The 22,774-nt window shown below is 39.6% G+C and overlaps 1 protein-coding gene across 5 annotated transcripts in view; it reads right to left on the bottom strand.

Annotated features, from left to right (window-relative positions):
* Positions 1–6,761: 6,761 nt before the first annotated feature.
* Positions 6,762–22,774, bottom strand: part of IWS1 (interacts with SUPT6H, CTD assembly factor 1) — a 49,126-nt gene continuing 33,113 nt past the window's right edge. For 3 of the 5 annotated variants that reach the window (XM_043894001.1, XM_043893998.1, XM_043893999.1), the window contains exons 8-14: positions 22,450–22,532; positions 21,314–21,443; positions 20,307–20,424; positions 17,817–17,928; positions 17,187–17,243; positions 12,470–12,581; positions 6,762–7,126 (exon numbers count right to left, since the gene is read on the bottom strand). In XM_043894001.1, the coding sequence (XP_043749936.1) occupies positions 6,995–7,126; positions 12,470–12,581; positions 17,187–17,243; positions 17,817–17,928; positions 20,307–20,424; positions 21,314–21,443; positions 22,450–22,532 (744 nt within the window). In that variant the 3' untranslated portion in view covers positions 6,762–6,994. Of the gene's footprint in view, positions 7,127–11,847; positions 12,007–12,469; positions 12,582–17,186; positions 17,244–17,802; positions 17,929–20,306; positions 20,425–21,313; positions 21,444–22,449; positions 22,533–22,774 lie in introns of those variants that run through there. The other 2 variants (XM_043894000.1, XR_006339387.1) reach the window with 2 other exon arrangements.

The following is a 22,774-nucleotide window of genomic DNA, read 5'->3' as shown; positions in this document are numbered from 1 at the left end:
TTCCTAGTACCCAGGAAGTCCCAAGGGTCTTAAGAAGCGCACGGTGAGGAACAAGGACGGAGGCCACACCATACCGGAGTTGGAAGGTTGAGCTTTGAAGGGTCAAACCTCTGTAACAGCTGCAATTTTTCTTCACTCACCAAGAACCAATTTTCATCCCGGTAGAGAATGCACCCTTGAAGACAATGAAGAGACAGCCCCCCAAAACCAGAATGGATTGAAGGGGATCAAAAGGTACAAATTCCCAGGATAGTTAAGTCATAGGGATGTAATGTACAGCAAACACACCAACTGTAGTTAATAATACTGTATTGCATATTTTAAAGTTGCTAAGGGAGTAAATTTTAATAAGTTCTCATCACAAGAAAAAAATCTGAACTATGTATGGTGATGGATATTAACTAGACTTATTGCAGTGATTTTACAAAATAAAGACTGAATCATGTTGTACATGTGAAACTAATAGAATGTTGCATGTCAATTATATCTCAATGAAAACAAAAAAACACTGCTTCGGACTGTAATATTAAAAGATCTATTTGAAAATAACCTTTAATTGTAGTCAGTCACCCCTCTGCACCGCCCCCTGCATTGTCACAATTCAGCTTAAGGAAATATATCACTTCTTTAGAGTGATAATTATTACTGATTATCATTAGAGTGAAATTATCATTTCTAATTATTTCCAAGGTTATAAACTTCCTGAAGTTGGGTTCATACCTTCCACCCTTTGAGATTCCCTATATCGTTAAGTATCATGATCTAAACATAAATGTTGGTTAAATTCAATTTCTGCATAAGTTGATAGCCTTTTATTTTCACTCTAAGAAAATAAAATTTATTAAGCTAAAAAGATAGTGTCTTTGAATTATTTTCGAAAATGTATTATGACTACAAAAAAAAGCTCTTAGCAATAAAAAAGTTACATAGATACTAAACAATTATCTCAACGTTCACTTTAGTTAAGAGAGAACTTTATATATGGATAAACTATATATTACCACATTTTCAAAAATAAAGAACTTGTATCAAATTGAATGTTAAAACAGAGTAATTAGAGATTGCCCTTAAAATTCTGAATTGTCTCCATTACAGGTATTTTGTTAATTAACCCTTTATTCTTACCAGTAGAGGAGGGTAACAGTCAACATGTTATAATAATTCTCTTGCCACATATAATACCATTGTGTATTGCACCAACTTAAGCAGTTGAATTAGGCCACACTGCCAGAATAGCTAGAAAAGTAATGTTAACTTTAAAGTTAAAATACAAGTTGCTTTTTGTTAGGTAAGAACTATCAATGAGCAGTAAGAGCAAGGCCATCGTCTAGGAATCATATGACTACAGCATACAATATAAACAAGAGTGTACGTTCATTAGGTATCACAGGTATTCAATGCTTCCAACAGTTAAAACAAGAGAGTATTCGATTAATTTCAGTTCAGTTCAGTTCAGTCGCTCAGTCGTCTCCAACTCTCTGCGACCCCGTGAATCACAGCACGCCAGGCCTCCCTGTCCATCACCAACTCCCAAAGTTTACTCAAACTCATGCCCATCGAGTTGGTGATGCCATCCAGCCAGCTCATCCTCTGTCGTCCCCTTCTCCTCCTGCCCCCAATCCCTCGCAGCATCAGGGTCTTTTCCAATGAGTCAGCTCTTCACATGAGGTGGCCAAAGTATTGGAGTTTCAGCTTCAGCATCAGTCCTTCCAATGAACACCCAGGACTGATCTCCTTTAGGATGGACTGGTTGGGTCTCCTTGAAGTCCAAAGGATTCTCAAGAGTCTTCTCCAACACCACAGTTCAAAAGCATCAATTTTTCGGCACTCAGCTTTCTTCACAGTCCGACTCTCATTAATATAGAGGTAAACAAAAATTTTAATCACCTTGTGACTAATGTTAATGACAGCAACAAAATCATGGTGTTTTCCATAGTAAACTTTTTTTTAAAAAATCCTCAACAAAATCTTAGCCAACAAAATTCAACAGTACATAAAAGAATTATGTACTTTGTGGTTCAAAACACAAGTATCAATTAGTGTAATACATCACAACATTAACAGAATGGGTAAAAACCACATGACCATCTTAATTGATGCAGAAAAAGTGTTTGACAAAATTCAACATCTTTTCATGATAAAAAAACATTCAACAAACTGAACGGAAGGAAACTATAACAAGATAATAAAGGCCATACATGACAAGCCCACAGATAACATCATACTCTGTGGTGGAAAATCAGAAGCTCTTCCTCTAAGATCAGGAAAAATTAAGGATGCCCACTTAAAAAATATTTATTGGATTGACTGATGTGGCTGCTTCCGGTCTTAGTGGCAGCAGGCAGGATCTTTCGCTGTAGTGCACAGGCTTTGTTGCTCTGTGGCATGTGAGGTCTTAGCTCCCCGACCAGCAATCAACCCCACATCCCCTGCATTGCAGGCGGATTCTTAACCACTGGACCACCAGGGAAGTCCCAGGATGCCTGTTTTTGAGACTTCTAATCAAACAGTACTAGAAGTCCTAGCCAGGGCAATTACCTAAGAGAAAAAAAAGTTAACCAAATTGGAAATAAACAAAATCTATTGGTAGACATAATCTTATACGTAGATGTGCCAGAAGACTCTACACCCCATACCCACACGTTAGAATTAACAAATTTAGCAAAGTTGAATGATATAAAATTAATATGTAAAAATCTGTTGTATTTCTACATGTTAACAATGAAAAATCCTAAAAGGGAATTAAGAAAACAATTCCATTTACAACTGTGTCAAAAAGAATAAAATACTTAGGACTACAGTTAACCAAGAAGGTGAAAGAAAGACTTGTGCACTGGAAACTACACAAAGTTGATGAAAGAAGTTACAGAAGACAACATAAAGACGTTATGTGTCCGTCCATAAATTGGAAGATTCTTAAGATGTCAATACTACCCAAAGTGATCTACCAAACCAATACAATCCCTATCAAAACCCCAATGATGATGATTACAGAAAAATATAGTTCATTCTAAAATTCAAACAAAATTTCAAATGACCCCCAAATAGCCAAAACAGTCTAAAAAAAGAATTAAGGACCCACATTTTCTGATTTAAAATTTTAATACAAAGCTACAGTAGTCAAAGTGGTGTACTGGCACAAAGACAGGCATACTGATAAGAGTCCAGAAAAAGACATAACAGACACACATGGTCAAATAATTGTTGACAAGGGTGCCAAGATCATTCAATGGGAATGGACAATATTCCCAACAAATGGTGTTTTAAAAACTAGATATTCACATGTGGGGGAAAAAAAAAAAAAGGTGTATGCTTACCTTAAATCAAATGCAAGTTAACTCAAAATGGATCAAAGACCTAAATACAAGAGATAAAACTCTTATAAAAAATGTAAGAAAAGCTTCATGACATTGGATCTGACAATTATTTCTCGGACACCACAGAAGAACTGGCAATTAAAGAGGACACAAATAAACTGAACTATATCAAAATTAAAATCAATTATGTGTCAGAGGGTACAACAGTGAAACTGCAACCCAAGAAATGGGGAAAAAATTGCAAATCTAATAAAGTTATCCAGAATACATAGAGAACTCTGACAACTCAACAAGGAAAAACTTACTTTTAAAATGGGCAAAGGATCTGAAAAGACATTTCTTCAAAGAAGATATCCAAAGCCCCCAAAAGAATACAAATGTTCAGTACTACTAATTATTAGGGAAATACAAATCAAAACTACAATATAATATAATCTCACATCTATTAGGATGGCTACTATCAAAAAAACAGAAAATAAGCGTTGGTGAGGATGTGGACAAACTGGTCCTGTTGGTGAGAATGTAAAACGATATAGCCATTATGGAAAACAGTATGGCAGTTCTTCAAAAAATTAAACATAGAATTACCATATGATCCACCATTTCCACTTCTGGGTATACACTTGAAAAAACTGAAAGTAGGGTCTCAAAAGAAGTATTTGTATACTCATGTTCATGTCAGTATTATTCACAATGGCCAAAAGGTGGAAGCAACCCAAGTGTCTGTCAACAAAATGAATTGACAAAAGGTGGTATATACAGACCATAGATTATTCTTCAACCTTAAAATGAATGGTACAACATGGATGATCCTTGAGAACAGTATGCTAAGTGATCAAGTCAAAAAAGGTAATGTATGATTCCACTTACATGAGATACCCAGAGCAGCCAAAACTGGAGACAAAGTGGAATGGCGCTTGCCAGGCTAAGGGGAGAGGGGAGAAAGGAGTGACTGTCCAAAGGGTAGTTTCAGTTTTGCAAGCTGAGATTTCTGGAGATGGAAAGTAGTGATTACTGCACAACGAAGTGAATACTGCATTGCCACCAACTGCATACTTAAAAACTGTCCTCTCTGATGGCAAATTTTACGGGTATTTTACATATTCACACACAACTTCCCCATGTTAAAATTAATCAACAATTAAAACTTGTTAACTGAAAAAATAAATGTGATTCTGCATCACTGCATCCATGTGGTCAAAGTTACCACCACCGACACCGGGACAAACTAAAGGTCCTTGTTTTGGAAAGAAATCTGCTTAAGTATTTGGGGATCAAGAGGCAAGCTGTAAGCAAGTTACACTTCTGTGATAAAGCAAACGTGGCAGAACGTTAGCACTTGCTGTACAGAGGTGAAATGCATATGGGGTTTATCTCACCATTCTTGCAGCATTATTGTAAATTGGAACTATTTCCAATTTAGAAAACAAGGCTATTCTTGGCCAGTTTTGAGACTAAAATAAACCATGCAGCAATGGCCATTTTATACAGAAAATAGTATTTTTTTGACATTTAAAATTTCTCAGGTATGATTATCACATTAACACCTGGCACCACACGAATTTTAACCCTAAATAGGTGAAATTTCTAGATGACTGGGACTTAACACTTTAAATGCTAGAATGGTGCGTCAATAGCTTTGAAGTCTTTTTAAAGTGCTACTTTACTTTTCTTGTTTAGAATTTTTAATGATCAAGGTCATCAACATTTGCTTCAGTAGATGGCTGTGCTTGTTCTCACAAGTGTTTCAGAGTATGATACAAAAATGATGCTGCAGATAATAGCTGTTCTTCTACCTCCACCTAGTGGTTAGTTATTACCTCTATTTTACCTACCTTCTTTTTACAATGATCACATTTGTACTTTTAAATTTATTGAAAGTAAGGGTAAAGAGATCCTGAGAGATTCTTTTGTAAGTGCACAAACTTCGTATTTTGGTTGTTCAAAGACTTTTATCAACAATCTCATGTGTTTCTGAATATCAACAGTCAGATAACCCTTCCCCAATTTGTAACATAAGATTTCTATAATTAAAATCAATTATTTATTCTTGGACTTAGTCATCTTGATTAATGAGATTTCTCACAAATAAGTCTGCAGAGACTATAAAAATGCCCTTAAAGTTCACAAAAATGGAGCCACACGGCTGTAAGCTATACTGTTCCCCGTCTCAATGGCCTGGCTGCTCATCAGCAATTACAGCGAGTTCCACTGTGTCCATGTCTCCTCTCAGAGAGTACTTCTTAACCTTTTTTCAAATTGTTAGGACCCACCCCCACCCCTGCCCTCCCAAGGAGCAAACAAATTTAAACTAACTGAAATCAAGTCATTAAAAATTTCCTTAACAAGAGAAATACTAAGATGACTTTGTCAGTATTTTGTTTCAATCCCCACTAAGACATTGCCATTTGATTCTGACACTGACCACCTGGAGTCAGAATCGGACTCCACAGGTTTAGGGTCTGTCCTCCACACGCTACCCCCATTTGAGATGATGTCTGAAAGTGGAGTCCCTCCCAACTTCTGACTACTTACAAATCTGGGGGTTCCCATAATTCCTGCACTTTCAAGAATTTGCCAAAATGATTCCCAGAACTCTGGAAAGCACTGCCCTTATAATTGGAAGTGAAAGTGAAGGTGAAGTCGCTCAGTCATGTCCGAATCTTTGCGACCCCATGGACTGTAGCCCACCAGGCTCCTCCGTCCATGGGATTTTCCAGGCAAGAGTACTAGAGTGGGTTGCCATTTCCTTCTCCAGGCGATCTTCCCGACCCAGGGATCAAACCCGGGTCTCCTGCATTGTAGGTAGACGCTTTCACCGTCTGAGCCACCAGGGAAGTCCTTATAATGAGTTTTAATATAAAGGATTCAAATGAGGATCAACCAAATGAAGACACGTGGAAGATGCGGTAAGGTCTGGGAGGAAACGCAGAGCTTCTGCACCCTTTCTTTGTGGAATCAAGGCACATCGCCACTGCAGCACATCAGTGTTCACTAGTCAGGAAGCTCCACTGAGCCTCAGTGTCTCGAGTTTTTAACTGAGGCTTCATTATTTGGGCACGACTGGTTACAACATGGGGCATTACAACTAGGTCAGGTCAATCTCCAGGGTCCCCACCCACCCACCATGGGGCCTGCCCCAAATTCCAGCCCTCTGTGGTAGGTCCTTCCTGGTGACCAGCCCCCATCCTAGTTATCCAGGGGTCTACCATGACTCGCCTCATTAGCGACACAAAGACATTCCTAGTACCCAGGAAGTCCCAAGGGTCTTAAGAAGCGCACGGTGAGGAACAAGGACGGAGGCCACACCATACCGGAGTTGGAAGGTTGAGCTTTGAAGGGTCAAACCTCTGTAACAGCTGCAATTTTTCTTCACTCACCAAGAACCAATTTTCACCCCAGTAGAGAATGCACCCTTGAAGACAATGAAGAGACAGCCCCCCAAAACCAGAATGGAATTTTATTGTGTAAAGTTTATAGAAGTATGACTACTATTCTTCTGTACAAAGTGCACAACAAATGGTTTTAAATATAACTGAGAGAAATGCGAATCCTATGACATTTGATACAAGCTGAATCATTTACAGGTACACTAAAAAAGTTTTTAAAATATCATCTTTCTCCAAAGAGTCCATTGCGCATTTCCTAAGAGTAGCGATGGGGAACCTCCCAGGCAGTCACAAGGGCATTTTATTGCCCTCGATGCTGATTTTTACTGCGTGTGCAGATCTGCTTTTTTTCCTGATGTCTGTGAACTTTCTCATCTGTTTATCCAGTCGACTGATACCCTTCTTGGAGGTCCCCTGAAACTAAGAGTGGGGTAAAAGTTAAACAGCAAATTACTGATACATACATACATTTAGTTTTGTCTTTAATCTTCTTTTATCTGAAAGTCATCAGACTGAAGAGTTCCCAGCTCTGGAATAACCAGAATAAGCTTTGGTGACCTCAGGAACAACAGAGCAAGTATACACAGCAGTGTCAGAAATGCATATTAAGCTCTCTCAGAGAAGAATAATTTTGTTGTTATCTGTGCTGTATTTTTAAGTTTTGCCTCAAGTCCACAGAAATTTGCTAGGAGAGAGAAACGGGGGAGGAATGAAACTAATTCATCAGATTACATTTTGACTGTATGCTTTTCCCTTTCAAAGACCACATATGGAGGTGACCATTTGACATACACAAGTTCAAACAGTGTTGGCATAAAAAATTATGATCTTCTAAAGCAAGGAAAGTCATCGACAAAAAACCCTAAGTGTAACGAATGAGATCAGAACTGCTAAGTGCTTGCTGGAGCTCTAGTTTCAGATTAGAAATAGTCAGGGTTCTATAACCCTGTGCAAATGATGCCCCTTGTCTGAATGACTTTTGGGACTGCTGGGAGAAGTGAATCAGGTAATAATAACAAACACAAGCACACAATCAGGGCTCAAAATAAACATCAGCTACTACTACTATTACTACTACTTTGCAATCAGTTTGACACAAAAAGAAAAGTAAATTAAGTCTCTTGATCCAAGGGGCTTACTACTTCTTGCATTCTCTTTCTACTTGCCCTTTATGGTTAAAGATTTGTTGTTAGGTAATTTCTTCTGTATTTTGAAAAGATTGTTAGGTCTTGAAAAAGTGTGGTCTCCAAGAAATTGACACCTTTAGGAAATGCTGAAAAGGTCTGCCATTTATGATGGATCAGGGCAAACTCTTCTTGTTTGCTACAGTAATGCCAGCAATCCCAATCTTCATGAATGTTGAGTAGTTAAAAAGAGATGAGTTCTTTTAGTTCTTTCCCCCAGAAATTTACTACTGAATCGCCTGTGAAGCTTAATCCAAAGAATGCTAAAATAAGGTAGAGACTAGGAAATAGTTTAGGGCTGGTACTAGTGTCGTGAAGTTCTTTTGAGTTGGGGAACCCCTCCTAGTCTTATCTCACCTTTAGATTCAGCTTCTACCTCAGATATAAGCAAGGATCTCTAATAAATCATTCTTGAATAAGAGCTACATTGATATCCATCCTAGATTTTCTATGTACATCCCAATTACAAATATTATATTAACATCAATTTTAGTATTTGGCACTAGCCCTGTGAGGGGGTGTAAAAATTCATTATCAGATGAGAAAGAACTATCGCCCTATGCAATACCCCAGATTTCTGGACAGTCCCAAGTATCTGACTTCCTTTCAGACAATGTGCCCCAATTTTTAGTATATGCAGTCAGTGCACACTGGAAGCCTTACCTGCTCAGATCTCTGCCCACTGCCCAACCCCCAGCAGCTCTACACATCACCCTGGACTTCTTATCCACTCCCAGCACATTCCGTAAGAATTTGAGCCCTCTAACCTCAGAAACTGGGACACGCCAAGGCTGCACTGATCTACCCCTTGTTATAGATCATGAGATCCATAGCTGGCAAATGCCTGGTTACCCCAAGTCTGAAAACACACAAAACTGAGTACATAGCATGTCAAATTCAGTAACTTCTCTCTTGATTTCTTAACCCTACACCCTAGGACAGTAAAACTGAATTGCTGCACCACTTTATCAGTGAAAAATCAAAAGTAGCCTAAAAGATTAGCAAGATGGGTTTGCTTTAAAAAATATGGTACAATCATATTATAATACAATATTTAGTCACTGAAGGTTTACTCAAATGAATTTTTACCAAGTAAAACACAAACCTAAAAAGGTATAAAAGAAAATGATCACAATTTTGTTTAAAAGTTAAAACACTACCACCACAACAAAAGAAACCCCAAGCCAGTAAATAATATGTTTATGCACTCATATATAAAGGATTAAAGAAATAACCCAGAATGTTAATATAAGGTGTGGTGGGATTACAAGTGACACTTTTTATTTGCGCTTTTTGTATTTAAAGATTTATATAAAAACATGCACTGCTTTGTCATTTAAATGTTATTTTAAAAGCATTCCATGGAATAAATTAGCATATAAACATACAATGTAGTGCAGGTTATTGATTTAGAAGTGAAAAATCAGAAACCATAGAAGAATGAACAAATTATTAATATATTTTTACATGATAGATTTATGCAGCCATTACAAATGATAAATATATAAGGTGGTTTAATGTGAGGAAGTGATCAAAATTATATAAATATAATTTTAATTATATTAAAATATCAATAGAAAACAAGGCAAAATTTTTGTCAAATTGCTTTTGAGTGGTGAGTGATTTTCCTTTTTATAATCTCAAAATTTTCTACAATTATAAGCAGGAAAAACTAAGTTTAAAACATTACTGAAAATACATTTAATACATCAAAATTATTAACAGTGGTGCTTTACATGGAGGAAGAATAGAACTTTGGGGAAGGGGGTTTATTCTACAGTATATTTACTCATGTAATTTCAAAAATAAAATTACACTTAAAACAAAAAGAATTTCATGTGAAAGCCATTAATTCACTCCAGTTTTCTCTTAGGAAGCATGTTTTCCAGTAATACTCATTAGTGTCTGTACAATGTGAGAGCCTTAAGGGAATATGTAAAGAATCTTAATAGAGAAACAGTGTCAGGACAATTTACTGAAATATAACATGGGATGTGATGGTTTGTAGTTTAGTCGCTAAGTTGTGTCCGACTCTTGCAACCCCATGGACAGTAGCCTGCCAGGCTCCTCTGTCCATGGGATTCTCCAGGCAAGAATACTGGAGTGGGTTGCCATTTCCTTCTCCAGGGGATCTTCCCAACCTAGGAATTGAACCCGGGTCACTTGCATTCCAGGCAGATCCTTTAACAACTGAGCTACGAGACCAGCTCCCAAAACATGCCTTATTATTATTTTTCGGACAGAGCTGTATAAGCCAGACAGGCCAAGATAAGTAACAGTCCATTTTGATCTTGGGAATGTTGGACAAAGGAGAACTCTGAACTTCCCTCTCCTCATGCTGGTCATGTCTCAGTCTAGCAGGAGGCCGGGCCACCTCTTCCCACCTCCCCAACACCTACAGGGAGGGTGGGATCCAAACTATCAACACGAGCAGACAGGCACATGCCCTTCCAAAAAAGACTGGCCACTACGATTTTTTATTACATTTTTCTCTGCCCTATTGTAGATCCTGATTTTCTAAAATAAGTGTGCTGGGGAAGAAAATATAGTATGAAAGAGAAGAATAAAAGAAAGGAACAGACAGTGAGAATAGTAAAGGTAAAGAAAAACAGGGGTGGTGGGGAGGGGAAGGAGGGATATCAAGGGAAACAGAAATAGACAAAAGAGAAAAGGGAAGGAGGGGACGTCCCTGGTGGTCTTATGGTTAGGACTTCAGGTGTTCACTGCTGCTGCTAAGTCGCTTCAGTCGCCTCTGACTCTGTGCGACCCCTTAGACAGCAGCCCACTAGGCTCCGCTGTCCCTCGGATTCTCCAGGCAAGAATACTGGAGTGGGCTGCCATTTCCTTCTCAGTGCATTAAAGTGAAAAGTGAAAGTGAAGTCGCTCAGTCGTGTCTGACTCTTCGTGACCCCATGGACTGCAGCCCACCAGGCTCCTCTGCCCATGCAATTTTCCAGGTAAGAGTACTGGAGTGGGTTGCCATTGCCTTCTCCACAGGTTTTCACTGCTCGGGTTCAATTCCTGGTCAGAGAACTGAGACCCCACAAGCCACAAGGTATGACCAAAAGGAGGGGTAGTGGGGAGAAAACAGGAAAGGAAGCAGAGATGAAGGAATTCTTAGCACAGAACCAGTGCTCTTCTGCCCTTTATTTATTCTCAACAAATAAGACTGTGTGCTTGGTCTTGACAGTAGCAAAGTGAACCTGCAGGAAAGTGAGTGTGTCTGTGGAAACAGCTGCCCAAGCAGGGGTCACAGAGGGCAGACTGTCAACTGTTCACTGCAGCAGAGTGCTGCTGGTAACCCGGGAGCACAGCAGGTCAGCGGGTCTGGCTTTGTGAATGTCCCAAGGTCGTCTTCATTTCCAGCCATGGACCAACTGTATATCAGTTAAATTTATCTCCTCAGTATTCAGTGTCAGGATTTATGCAATGAGCCCTCAAAGGCAGGTTACTGAGCCACTGACAACAGGAAGCCACCTCCCTTCCACCTGGATGTTACTAACCAGCTTATATGCCTGTAAGGCAGACCAGCCACTCTGATTCTGGGCCCTGACAAAAACCTTTTTAATAAAAAGGGTACCAGGCAGAAAGACCAAAATATCTATCAGTGAGGTAATTATGTACTGGGGTATTGATAAAGGAAAGTGAAGTGAAGTCGCTCAGTCGTGTCCAACTCAGCGACCCCATGGACTGCAGCCTACAAGGCTCCTCCATCCATGGGATTTGCCAGGCAAGAGTACTGGAGTGGGGTGCCATTGCCTTCTCCGACTGATAAAGGAAGGGAACCTCAGATCAATTTCTAAATATTCAGGACGACTAGAATGTCACTGGGTGCCTGGCACGGTCATTATTTCAGAACTAAAGAGGTCCTGGCCTTTTCTGGTTAGGAAAGCACGCACACACTTGTTTCCACTCTAGCTGCTCAAGCCCATGCAGAGCATGCTTCCTTGGGGATACCTCCCAGGTAACGCTCTGGCAGGGCCCGGCCTACAGGGGCATCCTGTTGCCTTCAATGCTGAACTTGACAGCACGGTGCACTTTGCTGAGTCGTTTCTGTTCTGCAAATCTCCTCTTATGCTTTTCCAATCGGCTTAGGCCCTTTTTAAGAATACCAGGCTAGAAAGAGTAGTTTGAATGGAAAATAAAGAAAGATTACTGAGCAGCAATGAGGATCACCGAGTAGTATTTACAGCGATGGTGACAGTGTCTACCCTAAACACTTCATAACAGACTGACTTAAAAACAGCTAAACAGGAAGGGAGGGGTAGGCTGCAAAAGCAGGTGAGTTCCGTTTCTCAGGGTTCTAAAAAAAAAAAAGACTATACCAAAACACTCTAGCCTTCAAGGTTCAGTTGAAATAAAAGGAGTTAATATGAAGAAACTTCCCAACTGATAGTTTCTTAAAATCTGAAGTAATGCTCACCAGTAATAATGGTCTTTATCTGGCTAGATAAAAGAGAAAATAGCTCTCTTCAAATTAGATAAACTTCAAGAGCTGCTTAAGGGTTCTCAAACATGAAGTAAAAGACAGTAATCTGCATTTTAGATCCACCTTGCTGTCCCTGGGCTGATTACTTACCCTGGATGATTCCATTTCCACATTCCACTTGGGCCTGACAACATAGTCCTTGTTCGAGGGCATGGGGACCCTTGCCCGGGCGCAGAATCCAGGATCTCCAGGTCTGAGAGCCCTAAGAATGGGAAGAGCACACTGCTTATGCAGCCAGCCTTAGCTGGGCCCATGCCACTCATCTGCACATCTGTGTCAAACCTCCTCTGCCCTCACCGAAGTCACCCCATCCACGTCCTGCCGTCTTAGATGGCTTCATCATCAGTCATACTGCTCTATCAATTGCTCAACTTTCCCCAAAACTTCCTCTGCAGGATTCCTTATCCCCTCTTCTCAGCTTCAGATATAATCGTGCCTCTCTCCTTTCTAAGGCTGGCTCCTCCATGAGGACTCTGAATCTCAATTTCTCTGGTCTAATAGAGTCACTTGCGTTCACTTGTGAGATGAAAAGTCAGGCAGTCAAAATGACCTCCCAAACTGAGTATGCCCATAAAGCGGTTTACATGGTTGTGCATATGCAACTCATACAGTAATCTTTTGGTCTATTTCCTGTTTTGTTAAAAAAAAAAACAAAAAAACTTGAGATACAGATTCACATGCAGTTTTAAGAATTAATACAGAGATCCAGTGCCTCTCTCAAAAAACAACATGTAAATCACTACAGCACACTATCACAAGCAGGATATTGATGTTGCTGTCACCCATCAACTTTACTTTCCCCAGTTTTACTTGCACTCACTAATCTCTGTGTATGTGTTTCTTCATAAGAAACCACCACACTATTTTCCAGAGTGGCTGTACCATTTTACCTGCAGCAGTGGATGAGTGATCTAGGTTTTCTGATCCTTGTCAGCATTTAATGGTGTCACATACAGTAACTTTCACATACAAATTTGAGAACTACCATGCTAGACTAAAGTAAGACTGCCATCCTTCAAAAGTAAAGCTTATTCAGTGTCTGGGAATTCGAATCACTCAACTTTTAGATAACTATCTCCACTGGTAAATGGAGATTGGATATGTGTGTATGTTGGGGTGGGGGGTGGAAGAGAAGGCTAAAAGATTCTAAACTGTTTCTATTCCCTTGTATGGTTTGCTCTATTCTTAAATATCAAGCTTCTATAACTTTCATATATGTGAATAGATCAACTGACTAGAAAATTTCCCACAACTCTTATTTCCCCCCTAAAGCCACTATCGGCAAACCTATCCACAAGCAAATGACACGTGCTCCCTCCAACTCATTTCCTGTTTTCCTTTTGTGACGTGGGTGCTGCGTAACTGCCAGCACTCACTGCACAGCCCCTCTGAGGTCTACTCTCCACCACAGCGCCCTCCGGGGCAGCCGTGTCCTTCTCTAGGTTCTCTTCCAATGTGTAGGATCACAGCTCCTCACTGGCCTTCGGTGGCTACACCCCTTTTCAAAGCATTCAGTTTGTTTTTTACTGCATTTGGTGGGTTTTTTTGTTTTGTTTTATTGTACGGTGCAGCTTGCAAGATCTTAGTTCCCCAACCAGGGACTGAACCCAGGCCACTGCAGTGAAAGCACCGAGTCCCAACTACTGGACCACCAGGGAATTCCCTGTTCAGTTTATTTTTCACTCTGTTAATTTCATGATTCAGCAATCTTTTCTAGGGAGATAAATATCAATGTCTCTAGCTCAAATTCCAGCTCTAGACCCAGGATATTTACAGGACTACCTCATTCACCTTCTATTTAATATGTTCAAGAAAAAACTCACCTATGACTTCACATCAACTCCTCTCCACTCTAGTGAAGGGTAACACCATCATCTCAGTTACTTAAGTTTAAAATTATGGTTGGTATCATCAACTCTAGCCAGCTCATCACCCACCAAGTCAACTCCTGGCAGTTTTGTGCCTGCGAATTCTCCTCAACTTTCTGCTTCTCCATTACAGTTTCAGTTGACCTGTATCACTATCTTCAGCTCTTCTGCTCTGCAACCCATCCCACAGCATGCCACCAGCAGTGCATTCCAAATCAAATTTAACTTCACATCCATGCTCAAAAAACTTTCTAGGAAACCAGAGAAGTAAACATCCCTCATCTTGATTTAAAGCACTTCAGAGTTTGGTCAATATCTGCATTTCCAACCTTATCTTCCACCACTTCAGGCACCACAGTTACTGCCTGATCACTTCGGCCTACTCAGTTCAGTTCAGTTGCTGTTGCATCCGACTCTTTGTGACCCCATGGACTGCAGCACACCAGGCTTCCCTGTCCATCACCAACTCCTGGAGCTTACTCAAACTCATGCCCATCGAGTTGGTGACGCCATCCAACCATCTCATCCTCTGTCGTCCCCTTCTCCTCCCGCCCTCAATTTCTCCCAGCATCAAGGTCTTTTCAAATGAGTCAGTCCTTCGCATCAGGTGGCCAAAGTATTGGAGTTTCAGCTTCAACATCAGTCCTTCCAATGAATATTCAGAACTGATTTCCTTTAGGATGGACTGGTTGGATCTCCCTGCAGTCCAAAGGACTCTCAAGAGTCTTCTCCAGCACCACAGTTCAAAAGCATCAATACTTTGGTACTCACCTTTCTTTATAGTCCAACTCTCACATCCATTCATGACTACTGGAAAAACCATGGCTTTGACTAGATGGACCTTTGTGGGCAAAGTAATGTCTCTACTTTTTAATATGCTGTCTAGGTTGGTCATAGCTTTTCTTCCAAGGAGGAAGTGTCTTTTAATTTCATGGCTGCAGTCACCATCTGCAGTGATTTTGGAGCCCAAGAAAATAAAGTCTCTCCCTGTTTCCATGGTGTCCCCATCTGTTTGCCATGAAGTGATGGGACTAGATGCCATGATCTTAGTTTTCTGAATGTTGAGCTTTGGGCCAACTTTTTCACTCTCCTCTTTCCCTTTCATCAAGAGGCTCTTCAGTTCTTCACTTTCTGCCATAAGGGTGGTGTCATCTGCATAGCTGAGGTTAATGATACTTCTCCCAGTGATCTTGATTCCAGCTTGTGCTTCATCCAGCCCAGGGTTTCTCATGATGTACTCTGCATATAAGTTAAATGAGTAGGGTGACAATATACAGCCTTGACATACTCCTTTCCCTATTTGGAACCAGTCTGTTGTTCCATGTCCAGTTCTAACGGTTGTTTCCTGACCTGCATACAGGTTTCCCAGAAGGCAGGTCAGGTGGTCTGGTATTCCCATCTCTTGAAGAATCTTCCACAGTTTGGAGTGATCCACACAGTCAAACACTTTGGCATAGTCAATGAAGCAGATGTTTTTCTGGCACTCTCTTGCTTTTTCGATTATCCAGAGGATGTTGGCAATTTGATCTCTGGTTCCTCTGCCTTTTCTAAATCCAGCTTGAATATCTGGAAGTTCACGTACTGTTGAAGCCTGGCTTGGAGAATTTTGAGCATTACTTTGCTAGTACATGAGATGAGTGCAATTGTGCAGTAGTCTGAACACTCTTTAGCACTGTCTTTCTTCAGGATTGGAATGAAAACTGACCTTTTCCAGTCCTGTGGCCACTGCTGAGTTTTCCAAATTTGCTGGCATATTGAGTATAGCACTTTCATAGCACCATCTTTTAGGATTTGAAATAGCTCAACTGGAATTCCATCACCTCCACTAGTTTTGTTCCTAGTGATGCTTCCTAAGGCCCACTTGACTTTGCATTTCAGGATGTCTGGCTCTAGGTGAGTGATTACACCATCATGGTTATCTGGGTCATGAAGATCTTTTTTGTATACTTCTGTGTATCCTTGCCACCTCTTCTTAATATCTTCTGCTTCTGTTAAGTCCATAGCATTTCTGTCCTTTACTGTGCCCATATTTGTATGAAATGTTCCCTTGATATCTCTAATTTTCTCTAGTCTGGAAAGACTGTTATTTTCCTCTATTTCTCTGTACTGATCACTGAGGAAAGCTTTTTTCTCTCTCCTTGCTATTCTTTGGAACTCTGCATTCAAATGGGTATATCTTTCCTTTTTTCCTTTGCCTTTAGCTTCTCTTCTTTGATCAGCTATTTGTAAGGCCTCCTCAGACAACCATTTTCCCTTTTGGCATTTCTTTTTTTTGGGATGGTCTTGATCACTGCCTCCTGTACAATGTCATGAACCTCCATCCATAGTTCTACCGGCACTCTGTCTATGATATCTAATCCCTTGAATCTATTTGTCACTTCCACTGTATAATCGAAAGGGATCTGATTCAGGTCACACCTGAATGATATAGTGCTTTTCCCTACTTTCTTCAATTTAAGTCTGAATTTGGCAATAAGGAGTTCATGATCTGAGCCACAGTCAGCTCCCGTCTTGTTTTTGCTGGCTGTATAGAGTTTCTCCATCTTTGGCTGCAAAGAATAGAATCAATCTGATTTCGGCTACTAACCATCCCTAAAATAGGCCTTGAGTGCTTACCCTATATTTTTGCTTAAGCTCTCCCCTTTGCCTCTGATTCCTCTAAAGACTTTGAGAGAATGGACTACTTTTAATATGATTCTGTATTTCTGGAGCCTAACAGTTTATTATATAGCAAGTGGCAACAAAATCTTTAGTCAAACTATTTTTCAATCTTCTTGTAGTCTCCAGAGCACCAATACAGTGTAGATATCCAATAAATGCTACACTAGAAATCATCCCCCCCACCCCTCTGAACCATCATTTCATTTGCTATTTTTCTTAAGGCAGCAAGAACATTCACAATATCGTCTAAGAAGTAAATCAGTACAAAAAAATCTTACTTTTCCTCTCCTGTCAGCACCTTTTCCAAATCTCTTCGGGGTGTCTGACCACCAGTGCTGGGAAAAAAGCAATTGATGAGATATTAGGAATGTTAGAACTTTACAATTAAGGGAAAAATAGCAAAGTGAAATATCAAACTCAGATCACAATTAGGTCCTTTATATTGGATCAGAGAAAATAATTCCTAATCTTAGTACTATTTATTTCAGTTATCATTTGCACATCAGGTTTCACTCACCTGTAATGATCTTGCTAGATGCAACTGTATCCAGTTTATGGATACAAATTTAACCAGTAATATCTTTCCCCCCTAAGAATCTGGAAATGGGACTAAGAAAGTTGTTCCTGTAAGTGGTTGCAACAACAGAAGCAACCTCCAAAACGGTGGCAGACGTCAGATGCAACCAGAAAAGTCTTGGGGGGAGCAGGTGACAAGCTTCACTAGACACTACCCACATTTAAACTTAAATGGTATTATGAACAAGAGATAGCAAGCGGAAAGACAAACTCTTATCATCTTATGGGTTTCTTAATCATCTTTATTTACAAAAAGAAAAAACAACAACAAAAACCCTGAGTTATCAGAGCAATAGTATTTACTTCACTTACTCATACCTGTTCCCTCATACCTGTTCATTCTTCGCCTTTGGGGCATCTGTTCTAGGTCTCTCTGCTCCCTTTCTTCTCTTGTCATTCCTTTGTAGTTTGAGGTAAGACCAAATATAGGCCGAGACCATTCATCTACAACAAAGGGAAATTAATTATTTAGTCAACAGAGTGGCATTCTTGAAATAATCACACCCTATGGTAATGTCATAGTCTAGGCATTCAGAATATTCTCTCCTTAAAGACACCATTATTTCAGGACCATTTATAGGATAAATGCCTATTTAAGTCTTCTGCCCATTTTCTGATTTTTTTTTAAATACTGAGTAGTATTAAGTGTTTGTATATTCTGGATATTAAGCCTTGTTGATCACATTGTTTACAAATACTGAAAACAGAAAATCTTGAAATTCTCTATGTTCTTATTCTAACCAAAAACAAGCTCCTTTATTACTTAGTTGTCAAAGTGGTTTAAACCTTTAAAAATTACCTTTCAATAGTGCAGAAGTCGAACCTATATTCAAGCCTAAGAAAGCTGTTAACGAAAGTGCACACACGAAGATGTCCTACATGCACACTGTTTAGCCAGCAAAAGGCCAGAGGTGCCCTTTGACGTTTTTGTTCTTTTACTGCTGCATTATATGGACCTCCGTGGTGGCTCGGAGAGTAAAGAATCTACCTGCAATGCAGGAGACCTGGGTTCCATCCCTGGGTCAGGAAGATCCCCTGGAGAAGGGAGTGGCTATCCACTCCATATGCTGCTGCTGCTGCTAAGTCACTTCAGTTGTGTCTAACTCTATATGACCCCATAGACGGCAGCCTACCAGGCTCCGCCGTCCCGGGGATTCTCCAGGCAAGAACAATGGAGTGGGTTGCCACTTCCTTCTCCGATGCAGGAAAGTGAAAAGTGGAAGTGAAGTTGCTCAGTTGTGTCTGACTCTTTGCGACCCCATGGACTGCAGCCTACCAGGTTCCTCCGTCCATGGGATTTTCCAGGCAAGAGTACTGCAGTGGGGTGCCATTGCCTTCTCCGACTCTATATGCTAGCGGTCCCCAATCTTTTTGGCACCAGGGACCAGCTTTGTGGAAGACAATTCTTCCATGGACATGTATGTGCGTGTGATGGCTTTGGGATGGTTTAAAGTGCATTGCATTTATTGTGCCACTGCTAATCTGACAGGAGGTAGAGCTCAGGTGGTAATGCAAGCGATAGGGAGCAGCTGTCAACACAAATGAAGTTTTGTTTGCTCGCCAGTTGCTCACCTCCTGCTGTCTGATCTGGTTCCCCTGTATACACTATCAAAACAATAAAGGACCTTTACAGACAGAACACAGGTGTCATCAAACTAAGAAGGAAGCAAGGAGTCTCAGGGGGTCTATATCTCTTTAAAAACTGACATGCCTTCCCCATCTCTGGATTTAGAATCACTTGTAATACATCATAGGTATCAGTAGGAACAGCCTGCTTCCCTCTGCCTAGGGCAAAAAGGTTGAAAACCACTGCATCAAAGCATCAAAAGCTTATTATTTAATAGGCAGTAAACTGCAGGTTAATAACAAGATGTTAATACTCCTCTAGTTTATTAAAAAAATTAAATTTCTTCTAAAAGTTTTTGATAATCTTAAAATAGCAATAGGCAAGTAACTACTGTATTCAGATATAAAGTAAAAGTGAAAGTGAAGTTGCTCAGTCCTGTCCGATTCTTTGTGACCCCATGGACTGTAGCCCACCAGGCTCCTCCATCCATGGAATTTTCCAGGCAAGAGTACTGGAGTGGGTTGCCATTTCCTTCTCCAATTCAGATATAAAAGTAATTACTATTTCAATCTAGTCTTAAAAGTTTAAAAATCTTCCCAACACAAAGCACAGGAAGAATTAAGGAGGGGGATGAAGACACACGTGGTGTTCAATACAGCGACTGATCAGATGAATTTCAGTTAAGACTTCTCAGGACTTCTCTGGTATCATTAAGCAATAACTCACAAAAGGCTTTGGAGATCGTTATAAAAGTGACAACAGCAGCAGCAGCAGCTAACATTTCTTGAGGATTTACTGTATTCTAGGCACCATACCTTATATACATCTTGTTTAATCTTTAAGACAAACTAAACTAAATACACAGTTCTCTGTTTTACAGAGGAGGAAACCTGATTTACAGCTTAAATCACTAGCCCAAGGATATGCAGTAAGGCAGGTGGTAAACGGAAACCCAGGTATGACTGACTCTAGGGCCTATATTCCAATCTCCCTCTCTCTACATGCTCTTGATCCATAATTAGCAAATGCATTATTTTTTTTTTTGTTATATACTGGGATAGCATACTTAAATATACTGAGAAGCATTTTAAGTCTAAGGATAAAAGGCTTGGTATCTATAGGAAGTTATCAAAAATTTTTCTACTTCATTTCAGACTCATTTTAAAAGAATACTGGTAAAAATATAGTTAGTTTATATATATACATGTCTCTCTATAAACATAAACACAAGAAACAAAAAGTAAAATGTACATACTGATTAATTTCCCTGCCATGTCCTTGTTGGACCTTGATTCCTTGGGGTGTTTATAGAGATACATCACTGCTCGTCCAATCCCACTATGCTTCAGGGTCTCCTGGCTCACACTAGGTAGCTGGGGAACATAAACACATACACACATATTAATCATTAAGAAGCTGGGAGTCCTGTCAATCTACTCTAGTGGGCCTGCAACACCTGGTTCATTCACAGGAGAACAAACGACAAAAAAGTTCTATTTTCAGTATCTATAGTCATTGAACACAAAGACATTCTGTGTTCCCATAAGGAGTTCAGAGTTCAGTACTACCACTGAGCTGAATTAAAACTTAACAGTGTGAGAAAGTGTAAACAAAGCATCCTCAGAGGTTGGTTGGCAGTTTAACAAATCGAGGGTCCTCTCAGGTCTCTGAACTAAACAGACCTACGTCTGAACCCACAGCCACTTGCTAGTTTTGTGACCTTAGACAAGTCATTGAATTTCTCTGAGTCTTAATTTCCTCATCTGTAAAATGGAGATAATACATCTATCCTGCAGGTTTGCTGTGAGGAATAAATGAACCCATACGTTTAAAAGACACCTAGCACATAGCAGGTTCCTCGGGAATTCCTTCAGAAGTTAAGCAGCTTGCTCAAGGTGTCACAGCCACATAAAGGTGGCTCAGATCAAGATTTAAAGGCACATCTGAGGCTGAAGTCGGTGCCCCTTCTACTTCAAGTGCCTCCCTAAAACACACCCACTACCATACTACTCTTCTCAGATAAACCAGAGCTACTCCAAGATCTTTTTTCTTCAATACCATAGTCACAAGAAGTTTTAAAAGGCCTTCCTTTTAAGTTCATTTTACTTGGTATGCTCCTAATAAACATACCTAATACAACTCTTCTGATAGGCTATGGCAGACAGGATACACAAATACACAGTAAAATGCAGAGGTTATGATAATACAAGCCATGTAAAATAATCAATGAAGAGCAAACAAGTCAGATTATCTGCCTATCACCTCTTGCAGAATCCTCAGCAGCTCTTCTCGAATCTTCAGTGCTGGCAAACTCCTATCTGGTAGAGGGGAGAGCCATTCTTTGATGGCGGACATCACGCCACTGTCAATAAATGTTTCTTTAAGGTCCTGCCTAAAATAATAACAATAAAAGAAAAGAAGGTCAAGTCTATGAATGCTGGTTCTACTGTAGCTTCCTTTGATTTTCTTATATATTTAGTGATGTTTCAAAAAACTGCTTAAAAAAAAAATTACGCATTTATTTACTGGGCACCTGTTCATAGATTTCAACAGCTCTATGAAATTTAGTTCCTATTTTCAAGAAACAGACATGATACGCAAGGAAAGATGATTTGTTAAAGATAACCCGTCACCCCCAACCCCCCCAAAAACACACCAAATTACATGAGGGTAGGCTAATGTTGATATGAATGGTGCAGACAATAAGAATAATGAGCTTCAATTATCACACTTAGAAAAATTATGTTGAACCTATGAGAATAGTGATCCTTAAACTGTTTCAAGTAATAGAGAACCCAGAATTTGCAGGCAGGAATACCACCACTCTCCCAGCAGAAAAAAAATCACTATGAAATACTGATTACTATTCAAATTCCATTTTATGTACCAGATCAATTATGTTAACAGGGAACATGATATCATATATATGAAGTCTGGCACAGATAATTTTCTCTGTTGGCATAGAGGTGCCAATTTTCTAGTAGAAAGTCCTAGACCATGTGTCTGGCTAATTGGTGTACTAATACAAAGATAAAATTCATGATATAACAGGTCGAAGGAGTCTTGTTCAATACATCCTTCGAGTAGTCTTCCAGGATTTGCTCTGCTCTCAATCATTCTGGAAAAACAGACCCAATTTGTAGTGTATAAAGAAAAAATCAGTAGTTTTCAAGTTTTCTTTCATTAACATCAGCTTGCTATTTGTTCTGTTTCTATCAGGCATAAAAGTTTAAGAAATATCTGTGAGAAAGTAATAATTTAGGAGATTCTATTCATTACTATTTTTCTGTAAATTGATAGAAGACAATCATTCTTTAATGTCTCTAGAACACCAATACATAGCTTGGATATCATTCCATTAAAAGGAAAGCTTTTTTTTAAGAAAAGAGAATACTTACTTCTTAAGGTGCATGACCACAGTAGGTAATAATGTTAATTTTTTCAGTGCTGGTTTTTTTTGATTATTCAACTGTCTGTCTTCCTATAGGAAGAAAAAGATTTTTCTAAAAAAAAGTAAAAAGAAAGCAATGGCTTTTTCTTTTTCACTTTTAAAAAAAAAATTATTTTTAATTGGAGGAAAACTACTTTACAACATTTTGTTGGTTTCTGCTATATATGAACATCAATCAGCCATAGATATACATATGTCCCCGCCCTCTTCCCACCCTATCCTGTCTCTCTAGGTTGTCACAGAACACTGGATTTGAGCTCCCTGAGTAATAC

Source organism: Cervus elaphus, chromosome 33 (assembly GCF_910594005.1).
Source record: "Cervus elaphus chromosome 33, mCerEla1.1, whole genome shotgun sequence".
NCBI classification, from domain to species: Eukaryota; Metazoa; Chordata; class Mammalia; order Artiodactyla; family Cervidae; genus Cervus; species Cervus elaphus.
This window is presented reverse-complemented; position numbering and strand designations above follow the sequence as displayed.